Below are 17246 nucleotides of genomic sequence, written 5' to 3'. Positions count from 1 at the left end.
TTAAAGGAAGTGGTTAATTTTTTGGAATAAATTAAGAAAAAGAATCAGAATTTTATTATTTTCAGGATTCCCTGCCTACCTTAGATTAAAAATGCAATATTCTTAGTTCTAGAGGTGTAGTCTGGATTGGTGTACATGGCAATGGATGAGAAGCCATGCTAACGGCCAAAAGCTGAGACCAAGGCTAATCTTGGGCTTGCCACAACCCTCCAAGGGACTAGCACCAAGTCAAAGAAAATAAAATGTGGTTTTCTCATCTTTCAGTAAGAATTAAACATCATAAGCATGCCGTATGTTTATTTGTTGGGGATCCCAAAAACAATCTCTAAAATTTTAAATAAACATGGAGATGAGATGAATTATCTGAAAATGCTTGTCACCAAAATTACCCCAAATTTCTTATATACTTCTTCAAATACTTCATCTACTCAAAACTATTTGGTATTTAAAAAATATGTGTGCTTGAATTCTAAGTTATTTAGATTTAAGTTATATTTGAGGCACCACCATCCAATTTATGTGATTGATACATTTAAAAAGGAGCAACATGAGAATTTCCAGACATCAACAATAGCTTCAAATATGGCTCACATACATAAGAAAATTTTTAAGATATATTAACCAGTTTCAGAAAACCAGATAGTTAGTATTTTGTTTCCTGTTTTCTTTTGTTTTTAAATGTCATCAATCAGCAAATGTGACTAAGTTAAACAGCATTATACAAGATTAAAAAACAGTAAGATGTCTCAAAACTCCTCATTAAATTCTGTACATAATCTATATGCAGCTTGAAAATTATCAGTTAAGAATGGGATAACAAAAAGAACATCTGTATCGAGCATATTGAATGTAATATATACCAATTTCTTAACTCCACAGTATAATAATAGGAAAGGTAATTCTAAGACAAATTTAAAAATCAGCTCCTAAAACGATTACTATCAATATTTAATACATTGTTACACTTATTTTTCTCCTATTATCTCTTACTCTACACATAACAAGAAAAGGTGCTGTCAGGGTTACCTTGACTGAGTATGTAGTCTAGTCTAGTTTTTACATTTATTGTTCATAAAACAAAATTCAGCATTCCACTGACTTTCTTTTTTTCCCCTTGAGAATTTAATGTATTTCCTTTAAGCCTTTTTATAGGTATGTATTTGTATTCTTTATGCTTTTATAATATTGGGAGCATAGTTACCTGCTTTAACTATTTTATGTATTGTAAACTCTTCCCCATCATTAAATATGTTTCTACATATGATTTTTAATGGTTTTATGGTAAAGGGTTATGCTCCAGCAAATAGAAATGGCTGTTCACACATTTGGGGAGCTCCTAAACTCTTTTCTGTTTTAAACTGACAGACTTCCCCCATCAAAGCTGAGACTGTAATAAAGTAAATAAAAACATGCAGTGAGGCTTCAGAAATGATAACATTGCTGCTTATTTATAGACTGCTCTTCTCTGAACAGCTCAGCAAATTCATACCTCCCATAGCAGATGCCACTGTAATGTATTGTTGAAGCTGGGGTCATTGTACCTATTTCACAAATGAATAAATGAACACACAGATTAGTATGGGCACAAACAAATTTTCCCAAAGGATTATGTCCTTGTCTCACACTCCAAATACACACATTATTGCCACGAGCGTAAGAGCAATTTATGCATTAAGTTATATAAAAATAATGTGTGATTTTTAAAGCTTAAATAACAAATCATTTAAAATGGGATATTATATGTCATTTACTTTCATCAATTAGATTAACAGGGGCTTTCTGGGAAACAATAAAGGTATCAAGCAAGAAAAAGGAGGAAAGATAATGTTCTTATTTATGTCTTTGAGAAGTTATTATTTCCTGCCTACAATACCATATCCTAGAATAACTACACTATTTTGTTACCATGTGTTCAAGGCCACTATTCTGACATTCAGAGATTTGTAGGTTTTGCAAATTTGTAGGGTTTGCATCCATTCAAAATAATATTTCATCTATCAATTGCTATTTCTGTATTTCCATTGAGTCCTATTTTCATTCCTGAAATTAAGGTTGTCAGTATCCTAATGTGGCAATCTTAGTTTCCTTTGTTACCTCAGCTGGTTTAGCCAAACACATGTATAACCATTTAGCTCTTTCATCACCTTTAGAAAGGAAGTTAAATGAGGAATAGCAAAGCATCACAATATCACTATTAAGTCTCTAGATAAGCCCTAATTTTACCTACTCAAAAGAAAAAACTTTAACCACCATAACAAAGCTGCAATGATAATGATTAAATGATGCCTGTCATTTTGTCCTACCCGTGGGAACTGCTCTCCACCCACTCCCAAGTGATGGATGTGTTTCTTTTGGTGCACTGGATTTAGATGCAGTGAAGGATACAGACAGTTAAATTTGTCAAATTACCGGAGAGCCAGCAAAGCAGCATTTGATCTGCTCTGTAGAAAGCATTAGGGAACCAAAGGAAAACTCATGAATGGTACAAGATCGAGGTCACCTCCCAATACCACTAATACACCAAAGCAGGCTCAGCTATCTCAATGTGAGAGTCACAGATGTGAAACCTGGAAGGGATCTTAGTGAATGAACTTGACCTAGAAACCAATGTATTGACATATAAATCAGAGAATCCCTCCCACCAAAAAAACAAAATCCATGTCTTATATTTTATTGTCATGCACTTAAAATTTGCTATCTGTTAGAGACCGAAGTTTTGAATCACCAAAACTTGGTTCATATATCTGATTCTGCATGGTATATAATTCCAGATAAATAAACCTATATGGAAAAAGCAAAAATTTTAAACATGAACAAATTCTCTGCCAAAATCAACTTAAAGAAAAATTAGAAACAAAACAAAACCACATTCACCTCACCTCTGTCCACCCTTCTTTTCTTTTTCTTTTTAAAATTACTTTTTAGTGTCTAAAATCTGAAATCTGAAAACCAATAGCCAACTCTACAGGCATTTTCAAGGCCCTGAAAACAATCACTTATTAATAAATTCTATAAATCTATTAGTATTTATTTTATTTATTATAATAAATCTACAGGACTTACTAGTACTTTAATCCTATAAATTTATTATCTCTAGAAAGCTAAAGATTATAGTTTTCATGAATAAATATCACTTCAAAAATACTGTAGTTAAAGCATCCCATAAAAAGCAGAAACTGCTTTACTGTAACATCCCTGCTTAAAAAAAAAAAAAATGGAAGCAAAAGTTGTATGTCCTTGTGTAACTTTATGATTTTTAACACTGTCAAGAAAAGAGCAATATTTATATGAAGTTGAATATCATATTTCCAAACATCTTTAAAAAGAAATATACTGCTGTTTACTTTGCCATCTGTTGAGTTACTACTGATCCTTATTACCTTTTACTCTTTTCTTTAGGAATAAATGGCCTGAAGATTTTCTCACAATAGTTCCATAAAATAAAGTAGCCAAAAACAAAGAAGAAAAATATTTATAATTTCAATGCAGAAATGAGAAATTCACTTTTGCTTTTCAAATGTGTGTTCTATGAGAGTAATTTAGATCCTTCCACTTGCATTGGTTTCAGACCCACTCCATACCTATGAGTTTCTTAATTAAGGGGCATTATCCACTCCATATTTTAAAAAATCATATTATCTGTGTTTCCATTTTCAGAAAGCATATTTTTAAAGAACATCCGAAATAGTTCAACATTTTCCCACTATTGCAAAAAATAGGAACACATATCCTCAACACATATTATACCACATGAATACATTTTTGCTCTTGGTTTCCCTTTAGTTCCATCTGCACTCTTGCTGCACAACAGCTATAGCATAAAAACGTCTATTCTCACATGCTTTTGATATTACACTATTTAATCACATACAGCTGTGGCTTATGAGACTGTTACAAAACAATTTTAATGTAGTACTCAAAGCCAATTTTGAATAAACATCAACCATTTACTCTGAATAAAAAGTTTGACATTAAAAAAGTTTTCTTTTAAGGGAAAAGACTGGTTTTTTAAGAATTTGGCATAGGCATAATTGTGACCGAGCCCGCTCTCTGCCAAAAAGACTGATAATGTCAAAAAGAATTGTGTAAAATCATATTAGTGCAAAAATGAAGCTTTCCAGAATTCCTGAAGCCAGAAAGACCTGGAATGAACTTGCCTCCTCCCTTCATTTTGACATCCCTTTTTCTGCAAATCGCCCCTACCCTCAGCCCTCAAACAAGTTTTATTACTTCATGGAAATAATTTTGTGTTATAATTCTGTTATGTTTTCCAAATTGAGAAAAAGTGAAAGGAAAATATTTTAGGAAGATTCTGTTAAAAGACATATACATGGTGTTTCCCCAAGTTTAGATTTATTCTGGAGAAAGAATGTGAATTTTTAACATTTCTACTCCATTTAAGTAGGCACCAAACTTAGTGTTGTTAAAAGTATGACTACATTATAGAAAAGACTGCAAAAAATGCCTTGGAACTGTGTCCAATCCCACTGAAAATAAGGATTTGGGTTAGTAAAGAAGAAAAAAAAAAACTAAAAAGAGAGAGTAGCCTCTCGTTTCTATTTTTCTCTTATTTAAAACCAATTACATCTCTATACATTCTAAAATGAGACAAGATTTATCATAGTTTCATGCTATCCCATTACCCCCTGAAGTGAAAGAAAATATTTGGAGTTGTACCTAAAAATTCTATCCCTGGAAGATTTTTAGAAAACCAGTTTTGTATGTTTCAGGCTTTCAAAGGAAAACAGAACTTGGGAGTTTTCAAGGCTGTCTTAAAACAACTGGCAAGTTACCAACTCTGGCTATCAATGCAAATCTGAGGCAGGAAGTACTAAGGAAATTCTAAACTCATTCCCTCCCTATGCAAGATTTTCTACATTTTCATATATAAGGAGTGTGTTCAGTGGTTGTTTTGTTTTGCTTTTGAAGGGTCTGTACATTCACATCTTTAAGAATATCCTTTGCCCCACAGGACTCTCTCTTCCTTTGCCTACTACTCACTCCTTGTGTTCTCAAGTGTTTGCTCTTTCTATGGCACAATCAACCGAGCTCCAGCTAGACTTTTAGGGCCGGGCGGCAGTCCAGGCTGCAGATGGTTGAATATTCAGCCTGAAATCAGTGTGTAGTTGATGAATTACTCCTTACACCTGACCCCTTCTCCACACCAGGCGCTGAACACAATCTCAGTACCACCAGCCAGAGAAACCCTCTTAGGGTTCCCTAGTTTGAAGCCCTTTCTTCAGGACCTTCTGGGGAGCCAGATGGCCAAAGAAGAGAATGCAGCAAACAGATATAAGAGCAACGTGATTAGAAACTGTGCACTGGATTGGTAGGAACACAGTGCACTAGTAAGGGTGCGGAAAAGGAAGAAAGGAGAAACTTGCTGTGTGTGCTTGGGTGATTTTTTAAGTTTTAGGAAGATGACTAAAGTTTTCCAAATATTATATGTGAGAGAAATATCTATTTCTCAACTGCAAAACATCAATTCATCATGCTGTGACCATGTTTTAGTCTTTTTGGCTTTTCTAGTTAAAGTAATTTGATTTTTTTTTCCAAGAAAACCCCCAAAATACTTCAAATTCAGAATGCAATTCATCTGGGATGTCATAATCCAACAACTACAGGTTGGTTTTTTTGAAAGGGTTGTAACAAAATACTGGAAAAATGTTAGGTCACAACTAATCAAACATCATTTTGTATTTTGTCATTAAGCTAAGGAACTATTTTTGAGCCCCTTTTCTCCAAAATTTGTTGATTATTCTAAATGTCCTTCCAAACAGCAAATTTGCTTTGTAAACATTTTTTTCAATCCAGCCATGTTTCTTATTTAAATATTATATAACATGTCACTAAGATTTCTTCATTATTCCTGAAGGACAAGCAATGTTCCTTCTTAAAATTGCTTCTTTTGGTATGAGAGAAACTGGTCAAAAAGAAAATTATTAAATGACAACTTTTAAGATATGAGGTGTGGAAAAGGGAGCATACTATAACATTGCTACAAATTATAGCTGCAAGTCAACCACTGGATTTTCATCTTATTTAACTTACATGTACATTTTTCTAATGTAAAACATTTTAAATGTGTGGAAAATTATCTAAAGGAATAGAGCATAAATATCTTATTTCTATTATTTTTAAGAAGCAAAGTTGAGAGTTTTCTTCTAATATAATGGGACATAATAGGAGTAGAAAAGGCAAGAAGTGTCACAAGTTCCTCTAAAACTTTAATATGCATTGAGAGAAAGGAAAACATTTGCATTTATTTTAAAAATCCCATTTTCATTTTGTTTTATCATGGGAAAATAGCAGCTGTATCTAACACTATGCATATTTAAGTAGAATGAGAGTTCAACCTCTGCATTTTCTGAAAGATAACAATAATAAACATTTCAATTCTTTAAAACTCCATGAAGATTTTACCCCCAAAACTAATGTCAGCAAATAGCTCTTGTGGATTGAGGGGGAATCACCTGAATTTAGAGAACAATTTAAGATATCATCTCACCAGAAGATGATTTCTCTCTACTATAGTATTCTATTTTTACCAAATGTAAATATTATTTACGTATCAGCATCATTTTAAATAGCTATGATTTTAAAATTGGATTATAACTACCAGTCAAGCCTCAAACAGTAGATTTTATGAATTCCACCCAGGCTTATCAAATAAATATAAGAAGCATGTACTTTCTTTAAAATTATTATAAATTATACTTTGAGATATAGGTGTAAAGTGGCAAAGAGTGATGTGGAAATGACCCAGTTGTTCTGTTACACTGGGGTATGAGAGTGCTTCATTGTACAGTATTAACTCTGTCAGAAAGTCTCCACACTTTAAAATATAATTGCATATTGACCCTTCATCCCATTCCCTCTGCACCCAAATTTTGAAACAGGGTATGTTTTCACATCTTCAGCTTCCAGGAATGTTGTTATTGTCTGTCATTTCAGAGCCACCGTAACAATATTCAACAACTTCATAGCACTGTCAAAATTTTACACCATAATAATCAATATGAACTACCTTGATAGCCAAGGTAACTGATCTTCTATTCCCTCCTACCTTGATCTGATTATCAGAATATCAGCTTAGGACGCCTAATGGATCTAAATTCTTTAAAAATGTTCCAGAAGTTGATGGTGTTGGCTAGCTCGAAAGTAATAAGATCCAGATGCTGCCTGTCCATACAACACGAAACTACATAGGACCCCAAAACATATTTTTTAAAACTCTGTATTTTTCAGACTCTCCGCTTTCCCTCTTTACTCTCATCACACACATACACACACACACACACACACACACACGCACATACACACACGGTTTCTACTAGTGTAGCTCATCCAGCACCCTGTGTCTTTGAGGCGCTGTGTACAGTTTTCATTATTTCCTGCTAGTAATAGGTTAAAAGAAATCTCAAGCAGAAAAACAATTATTTCATTAATTTCAATCTAAAGTTTCTTGTCTGAATATACACCATAGTAGAAAACAAGGACCAAAAACAAAGCGTGATTTTTGAAACATTTGGAAAAATTTAGCCAAATGAGTAAAAGGGATGGAATGTCTGATATTTCTCATACAACCCTCGAGTTTATTATTTTTTTTTCTTTGGGGGATGAGAAATGACCATAAATTTCCTCTTTTTAACTTGTCCTTGCTTTGCCATTTCCTTGAGAAAAGGCAGGCAGTATTCTCTACCCAGTCCCCCAAAGAGTTAAAACTCAAGGCACTGAAGAGGAGGGCTAGTCTATTTAAGCAGCAGCAGCACAAACTAAATGCTCACAAAGGCAAAAAGCAATGTGAGTCGACCTTGGAGGGGTAAGGTGGATCGGATGGTAGAGCAATTGAAAAAGAAAAAAAGCAACAACCTTTAACATAATACTAAAAGTCTGTTGCCCAGTCTGTTTTACAAATAGGCATTGTTTGATGAGACAGAATAAATGAGAGATAACTACAGCATGAATTACCAAACCCTAATCATATCAGGAGTCCTGGTGACAGCACAGATCATTCAGGCATGCCTTGTTCACTTTCAGCATATTTATTTATCAAGACGGTGGACTCTGGCTAATGCAATACGAAATAATATCATCCATGCACTCAAGGAGGTAACTCTACCAACATTTTTTCCTTCAAATCAAATCCAATTTAATTGACAAGTTGGAGCAGTGATTTTACACCTGAGAGTCTTTCATGTCTTAACTGCAGGATGAAGTTCAGGGTTGGCACTGCCCACTGCTTACTTACGTGGGCTTGCCTCTGGGCCCCTAACGATCCTCTGAGCACACACACATAAAGCCTAAAGTATTTAACCACTTCAAGTCCAATTATTACCAGTTACATTTCATTTCTTTTCAGGACCAGGCCTCCTGATGGCAGCTGACACAGAAAAATAGAGCTTCTAAAAGTAAAAAACATCTATCGTAAAGCTCCTAATTTAGTCTCTAGCATCCTCAATATAAAATAAAATATGCAAGGAAAATTAAAAATAAAAATATGCCCAAACATACTCTAGGAGACTTTGGTAGGTGCCCTATACCTTCCCCCAGCCTTTTTTCATTCTAGACTCAGCGATTAAAAGTTTGAGTCGCCCCCACCCTGGCCTGTCCCATCCAGTGGGAAAAACCCTTTTAGAGCCACAAAGAAAGAACAGCTCACCAGAAAAGCCCCTGAAATTATATTCTTGTGCCTAATAATCACTGTTGTGATCTCGTATCTAAAAACCCTGCCCATCTGCAAAGGACTTTCGGATATCAGGACCATTTATGCTGCCAAATAACAACAAAGGAACTGAACTCCAGTGAAACTATTATCTCTCCTTAAAGAGAAAGCTACAATTCCGGGTTTGCTGCTTTCTTCTTATTTCTTCCTCTGCCTCATTAACTCCACTGGTATGTTACTAATTTCAAAGAAGCAGGAAAAGGTGACGGGGGTTGTGGGTTAAACAATAATTCACACGCCTGTCTGTTTCCCATCCCAAGTGCAGAACGATACCACGCTGATTGCCTGACCGTGGGTCGAGCCATACCTTGGTTTGGAGATAATGAGGATAGTAGTAAGTGTACTGGGGGTACATTTGTGGCTGATCCAGGCGTTTGCCCATGTAGCTGGAATCTTTATCTCCGAGGCAGGGAACTGGATGACAGGGTATAGTGCCCCAGGCCGAGCTTCCTCTTAAACCACTATTCCTGACAGTCCCGATGACTGATGAGGCTTCAGAGACTCCACCACTCGCTAGTTCCAACACAGCAAGAATTTTTTTAAAAAAACAAAACAAAACAAAACAAAAAGCACACACATCAAAAAAAAAAAAAAAAAAAAAAAAAGGGTGGGGAGTGAGATCTGTAGAAAAAACCCCACACACAGCCTCTCCTTTCCTGGCTTCCCCCAGCTGCCGGGGTCCACTTGGGAAGAGGCAGTTTGTTCTCTAACCAGGCTGTCTGTAGTGATGTCAATTGCCAGCGTTTGTAAAGGGGGGAAAAAAATCAAGTCCTTTTAGCACAACTCCGAATCCTTGCAGATCAGCTTCCTGTCTCCTGTTTGTCTCTTTCCCCACCTTAAAGAAAAAGGAAAAAAAGAGAGAGAGAGAGAGAGAGAAGGAAAAGAAAAAAAAAAAGAAAGAAAGAAAGAAAAAGAAGGGAAAAGAAAAAAGAAAAAAAAAAAAAAAAAAAACCTTGCACAGCTTAGTTGCTGCTGTCTCCCTCCCAGAGTGACATGGTGTTCGGGGCTTGTCCTGTCCTTTCATTCACTTCCCCTCCTTCCAGCCGGTGGGTGGAACCGAGAGAGCCTCTCCAGGGAGCAGCGTACGCAGTCCAGAAGGCTGCAGTATTTCCTCCAAGAAAAAAAAAAAAAACAGGCTGCTTCAACCCCTGCTGCAAGCAAAGTTCCGATTCCCTCTGCTGGCTATCTCGAATAGCAAAGTGATTTTTGCAGCAACGCTGCTGCCGCTGGAACTGAACCTGAAGAACTCAAATGCGGGTGGTGGATTATTTCTTATCCCTCCCTCCATCTACTCCACACAAGAGCTGCCTTTTTTTCTTTTCTTGCCAAGTTCCAAGATAAGCCACACTGCTAAACAAAACACAGAAGACCACAGGAGGGAAGAGAGGACGAAAGGAGGAAGGAGAAGAAAGGAAAAATAAAAGAGGCAGAGGAACGAACCTTGCCATTAAAATGGAAAAAGGTGTGTCCCAGATGCTTTCAAAACCTGTTAACACACTAAAGCCAGATGACTGTAAGACCTGGTTGAGAAACTAACCTTTTACTTCCTGGAAGAAGTAGAGGATGCTAACTATTGAAGAAATTTTAGGGTCTGCTTCAAGACCATTATTAAAAAGCCATACATCATCAGATTGGACTGATCAACTGAATATATCAGAAATAATAACTCTTATCATTACATCCATTTTGTAAAAATCAAAGGAAGTGGCCCCTTAGGTTTATCAGCTCCTCTATAAATAACATCAGTGTTTCTTGCATCGTCTCTCTTTTTATGATTATTTTGATTCATTGATGCTTTAATCGCTGTACTGATACCATCTCAAAAAAAAGAACAAAAATCATAATTACTTGGCAGAGTTTTTCTCCATCAATGATAATATTCTGACATGTCTATCAGCTGCGACATTATAATACAAATTGTTTCAGAGAAAATATATTTCCTTAAAGGGTCCCTTTTCAAGGCGGCCGAGGCTAAAATTAGATGTGCCAGCTGTGTTTTGCTGCGAGTGCTCACGCATGCCCAAAGCGTGGGCAGACCAATATTGAGCTCCTCTCTGCTTTGTCAAGTTGGCTCTGTTCTCCAGAGCCCAGAGTCGCCTTTTCAGATAAAAGGTTCTTGGTACAAATCCAGCTTCCTAGGCAAGAAGAACAGAGAATTCGGGCTCAATGCACACATGGTGTCCATCCACGTACAAGCCCCACCACCCCTGAGGCAACTGGCTTCCGCTGAGGAGAACTGGTTTCTGGAAACTGTGTGAGTGCATGTGTGTTCCTTGGAGAAAGATAAGGATGGTGGGTAAATAGTTTTATGTTTTACTTTTGACAAGAATAACAATCGGAAGGAAGGAAGGAAGGAGGGGGGGGGTAAGAGTTAGGAGCCCTGACAACATGGTAATTGAGAAAATTAAATCAACTCTGCTGATGTTTTAAATGTGTTCTTCTGGGCCTCAGTTGTCCCATCTGTAAAATGGAGATACTGTCAACTTACCTGGCTACAGGCAGTAAGTTGAATCAGATGCTAAAAATCACATTGATCTAAAAACCCTTCAGTGGTATCACATTGCTCAGACAATAAAGTCCTAACTCTTTACCACAGTTTTCAAGACACTTGACTACTTGGCTGGTCCTTGCTTTCTGCTCCTGTCTCAGACCCTAAGCTCGGGCCCTCACATTCTATACTGAGACACAAATGATCTACTTCCAGGACCCTCTGTCATTCCCTCTTCGCAGATTGCTCTCCCAACGCCATCTCTACCTCTCTTACCCGTCAGCAGGTCCTGCAGGTCTCAGCATGGATACCACCACCTCAGAGTGGCTTTCCCTAAACCTTTACTTATTGGGGCACTTTCTATTTGCCCTAATAGAATGCTTGTCCTACTTTATTTGCCTGTTTACTGCTTGTTTCTTCCATGATGTCCTAAACTCTGGGAAAACAGGAGGTCACATCATTCTTGTTCACTTTTATATTTCCAAAAACTGGCATGGAGTCCAGCCCGAAACGGTGCTCAGTTAATGTCTGGATAAAATGTTTTAAACAAAGTCAGTAATTTCAACCCAATTTATATCCTTTCTTTAGCACATTTCAGTCCTTGCCACAGGTCAAGAACCGATCTGGGTGCAGGAATATAGCCAGATATAAATCAGAATAAGGCCCTTCCTTCATATGGTCTATAGTCTAGCTTTTTTTTGGGGGGGGAGTCGTAAACAAAGGAATAAAAAAATAAATATGCAGAGATATATAGTGCTGTAGGAAATATAAAACAAAATAAAGAGAAACAGAGTCACAGGGATTCTACTTTAAATAAGGTAGTCAGGAAAATGCTCTTCAAGGAAGAACCCTAAGATTAAAGCAAGGATGTGGACCCTGCCCTGGGTGCTATGTACTGTGAGAGTACTTAGCATTAAAGCCTTAGCCCCCACCCAGACTGCCTGGGTTCTGATCTTGCCTTTGCTGAATCCATCTCCCACAGTGTCTTCGGCCATCAAATGTCACTATCCATTTCATACAGTTATTATGAGAATCCACCAAGATAAACACATGAAGCATATAGAACACCTTATAACATGTTGAATCTGCTCAATAAATACCAGCTTGCATTTGGGAGAAGAGCATCACAGTCAGAGGAAACAGCAAGTACAGAAAGGCCTGCAGTGGAAACATGTCTTTGGAATGTGTAAGACGTGGCACAGAGGCTGGAGTGAAGCATGTGAGGAGTAGAGACCATAAAATGAGGGTGAGGAGGTGCCTTAAGGCTGATCATACAAGCCTTGGTAAAGACTTTATATGGAAAGCTACACAAGTGATAGCTAATGGTAGAACAAGGGATCTATTCAAATATTCAGACTGTAGACCCAGCCATTTTCAAGTATAAAATACTCATTTTAGATAACCTACTGAGGTTCCTCCAAATTATAGGATTCTAGATTGCTTTTGCCAATTCTGGCACTATGAACAAAGGATATCATATTATTTTATTAATAACTGGCCTAAGATACTCCTTGAAGGGAAAAAAGTACCGTCATCTTTGCAAATGAAAGGCCAAATAACTCCCCAGCCAAAACTACAGCCCATTATATGTACAGTTCCCAGTATGTGTTGATACTATCAGCAATTTCTATACAAATTGATACTTTTCACAATGCTATTCTGTTTTATTGAATTATTGTAATGTTTTGAGTATGAGTTACCATTAGCCTATGAATATTCATTGTACATTTAAAGCTTTTCTTGAGGAAAAGTGAGTTTACCACTTGTGAGAATGTGAAAACTGCATTTTTATTTTATTTTTTTTTTACTTTTTTTCCCTCAGAGATACCAGGAGCCATAGCAATTCAGGAGGCAAGATACTCATGTCAGAAATAGTTTTTATATCATTTCTGCTCTGTTGGAACAGTAGCGCTTTCCATTTAAATGATCAAGTTAAGGTAGGAGGTAACAGGTTTAAGGCACTCTCTAAATCAGCAGCCAGCTGTGTGCCATTTGCCAACTAACCAACACATTTTGTACAAATCCAAGAGCAGCAAACTGCATCAAAGGGCATGGACTCTCACAGGTTCACATGGTGCCCAGCACAGACAGAAGAGGCCCTGATTTTAGACAAGTTTTGACTAATGGAACTGGGGTGATGCCTCAGGCATGGCATTGGGAGGTGGAAAAGTGAAAGCACTGAAGTGAAGGCCAACTGGATAGAAATGGAGACTCTCTTCTGGTTTACCCTTGACCTATCCACTCAAAGAACAGCTCAATTCTTACTTTGGGTGATTCATTTTGTAAATTATAAAGACTTAGTCAAAAGCAAAAAAAAAAAAAAGAAATATAATGAAACCCTATTTCTACTATCTTCATAAGCAAGTACGTATACTATTCTATTATCAAGAAGGACATGTATGACCTTGAATAATTTTTTTTTAAATATTGCCATTTCCTGCCTACTTTATTCAATTTTCCTGCCCACTTTATTCAAATTTATTGTAAAAACTCTTTTCAACACAGCAGTTGTGAAAGGGATGTTAAACATAAAAGTTGTTTTTAAAAAAAAAAAAAAGACGAGATAATAGATTGTAAATTTCAACACCAACTTAGTATTACAACTCCTTTTTCTCCTACTAAATACTTACCAATGGTTTAGGAAAACACCCACATTAGGGGAGAACACTAGTGATTCAAGCATGGGTGATCCAAATTTAAACTATAATTGAATATAAATATATTAGTATAAATTCAGTAAAAATTGGCCTTGGAAGACAATTTCAAACCTCAGGAAAAATTATAATATAATATAGTTTGAGAAATTAAATCAGGTAGAAAATCAAGAAGAATTTAAAGCAATGAACATTATTAACTTCAACAGAGTTTTACTGAGCATCTACTATGTACCTAAATAATCAAGGATACCACTAGAAATATTATCATCCTTGTCCTCAAATAGACTGAACAACTTTATATTAACCAAATGCCAGCCATTCATGAATGATCCTAATGTGTTTTTCATATCTGAGTGCCAATTTGTTAAGATAGTTATTAAATAGTTTTTTTAAATAAACTCAATTTTTTTCTAAACTATATACTTTATCATTTTAAGCAATTATTTTCATGAAAGCCTATGTTTATTTTACTTCTATTATCTTTACAAAGAATATACACCCTTTATACTCTCACTCTCTATGTACTTTTTTTCATAGCATCTAATACTTGTGGTAGGCACATCTTGGTCCCCTTTTCCAGTAGGATTTCCAAGATTCACACTTCCCACTCCATTCCAAGTAGGCATAACTGTGTGACTTGCTATGACCAGTACAATACGAAGCAGCAATGACATGCGTAAAAGCTTTTAGCTGCTGCTGGTTGATTTTCCTCTGGTGGAAGCACATGCTTATGTGGAGCAGCCATGGAAGGGAGCATCCTGGAAAGCTGAGAGTAACTGCTTTGGAGAGCTGTCTGGACCCACAGAGTAGCTGAGCCACCCCTGATTAATACAGTATTACTTGCAGTTTGATAACATATTTGTTGGTTTTCTGGTTTGGATTTCTCTCCCACTAATATCTAAGTTCCACAGGGTAAGGAATTTATCATATTTACATTATATCCTCAACACTAAACAGTCCTTAGGATTTAATATACACTTAATAAATACTTGTTAAATAAATTAATGAATACAGTAGTTTCCCCTTAACTGCAGGGGATATGTTCCAAGTCTCCCAGTGAATGCCTGAAACCACAAAGAGTACTGAACCCCATACACACACACACACGTATATGTGTGTTTTTTTCTATACACACATACCTATGATAAATGTTAATTGATAAATTAGGCATAGTAAGAAATTAACAATAACTAATAATGCAATAGAACAATTATATTTAATAACAATATACTGTAGTAACAGTTATATGAACGTGGTATCTCTATCTTTTTATCTCCCCCACCTCAAAATATCTTATTGCACAGTACTGTGGGCTTCTGAAACACTGAAACCATGGAAAGCAAAACTATGAATAAGTGGGGGAATAAGGAGGGCCTACTGTAAATGGTTCCATCTAAAATCATCTATGTAACTATAGTGGTTAAAGTATACTATTTTGTGTAAAAGTAGAAGAGAAAATGAGGCTTATACCCAAAAGGTAAAAAAAAAAAAAAAAAAAAAATGTTAAGTTTTCTGGGAGGAGAACTGTTAAAGTACTAAATATTCAGAAGAAGGAAAAGGGATGACTATTGGGAATGGGTACTGAGGTTGACTAGCTAGAAAAGAAGAAAAGTGAGTGTTACCAGCTGAATGTTTGTATCCCTCCAAAATTCTTATATTGAAGTCCTAACATCCCATGTGATGATATTAGGGCCCTTGGGAAGTAATTAGGGCATGAGAGCAGGTACCTCATGAATGGGATTAGTGTCCTTATAGGAAGGGACATGAAAGAGATGATCTCTTTTTGCTCTGTGCCATGAGAGGCTGCAATGAGAAGGCTGCCATCGGAAAACCAGGAAGCAGGCCCTCAGCAGACACCAGATCTTCCACCACCTTGATCTTGCACTTCTCAGCCTCCAGAACTGTGAGAAATAAATGTGTGTTGCTTAAGCCACCCAGTCTATGGTAATTTGTCACAGCAGCCCAAACTGACTGAGACAAGGAAGAAATGAACTAAAATATAGATAGCCTGCTACATACTATACATACTGTTCTAGAAACATAAACATCTCCTCAGTTAAAACTCACAAGGACCTGGGAAGTGAGTATGATTTTTCATACTTACCACTGAGAAAGTTGAGAGGGAGAGGCTTTTACTACCCTATCCAAGATCACCCTGTTACAACACAAAAGAGGAATATTCCTGACTCATGTCTGTATAGGGCCCAAACCCAGGCTTTTTTTTCTCAGCATCATTTGATGGGGATCTTACATGTTTTATTCCAAAATTGAGGATGGGACAATGTATGTGTTTAAAATGGAAAATATCGTATACATAAAAGTTCTAAATAAGTCAGTTATGTATATATAGAGGCAGATGGTATTTAACGGAGAGAAAACTCGAAAGAAAGGGCATGGCCTCCTATCACAGAGTATAAACTCTATTCGGATGATGCATGTGATGACTAATTTGCATGTGTCAACTTGGCTAAGCTATGGTGCCAGTTGTTTCGTCACGCACTAGTCTAGATGTTGCTGTGAGGTAATTTTTGGATGTGATTAATATTTAAATCAGTACACTTTGTATAAAGCAGATTGCCCCTCATAATGTGGGTGGGCCTCATGAATCAGTTGAAGGCCTTAAGAATAAAGACTGCCATCTTTGAAAAGGAAGGAATTCTGATTCCAGACTGCCTCTGGACTCAAGAGGCAACACCAACTCATCCCTGGGTCCCCAGCCTGCCGGCCTACCTGTAGGTTTCAGACACACCGGCCCCCACAACAATCATGTGTGTCAATTCCTTAAAATCTCTCTTTTTATATCTATATCTATTTATATCTATTATCTTACTGATTCTGTTTCTTTGGAGAATCCTGACTAATACAATAGGTTAATGAAAGGAAATAAGGCAGCTATAAAGATCAATGAGATGGGCACTCTTATACATGCATGATAAATATCTATAATGTTTTAAACATAGTTTAATGAAATATATAGTCTTAAAAATCAACATCCTTTCACCTAGTAATTTCAGTTCTACGAATCTAAAATGGATCATCATATTAGCATTTTAAGAGTAAGTAATTGGAGAAATCTGATGTCCAACCCTAGCAAGTTGATTAAATAAATCACAATACTGATTATGATTCAACCATTAAAATGATACTTTGAAAACATTTTATCTTCATGGTAAATGTTTAGGTGGAATAACTAATGGAAAAAAATCAGAATGCAACAGTGTTTGTGCAGATTTTCAACTATGAAATATAAATACATACACAAGAGAGTAGGAGAACTATACCAAAATAAGAGCAGAATTTTTTCTCTGAGGTTGGGTTATTGGTAACTTTATTTTTCTATTTGATTAATTTTAGCATTTCCAAAATGTTTTAAAAT

General features: G+C 36.3%; 1 protein-coding gene across 5 annotated transcripts in view; it reads right to left on the bottom strand.

Annotated features, from left to right (window-relative positions):
- Window positions 1-9720, bottom strand: part of RBMS3 (RNA binding motif single stranded interacting protein 3) — a 649837-nt gene extending 640117 nt beyond the window's left edge. For 3 of the 5 annotated variants that reach the window (XM_069473344.1, XM_069473345.1, XM_069473347.1), the window contains exon 1: window positions 9033-9348. In XM_069473344.1, coding sequence (XP_069329445.1) covers window positions 9033-9107 — 75 coding nt within the window. In that variant the 5' untranslated portion in view covers window positions 9108-9348. Of the gene's footprint in view, window positions 1-9032 lie in introns of all 5 variants that reach the window. The other 2 variants (XM_069473343.1, XM_069473346.1) reach the window with 1 other exon arrangement.
- Window positions 9721-17246: the final 7526 nt, after the last annotated feature.

Source organism: Eulemur rufifrons, chromosome 7 (genome assembly GCF_041146395.1).
Source record: "Eulemur rufifrons isolate Redbay chromosome 7, OSU_ERuf_1, whole genome shotgun sequence".
Taxonomy (NCBI): domain Eukaryota; kingdom Metazoa; phylum Chordata; class Mammalia; order Primates; family Lemuridae; genus Eulemur; species Eulemur rufifrons.
This window is presented reverse-complemented; position numbering and strand designations above follow the sequence as displayed.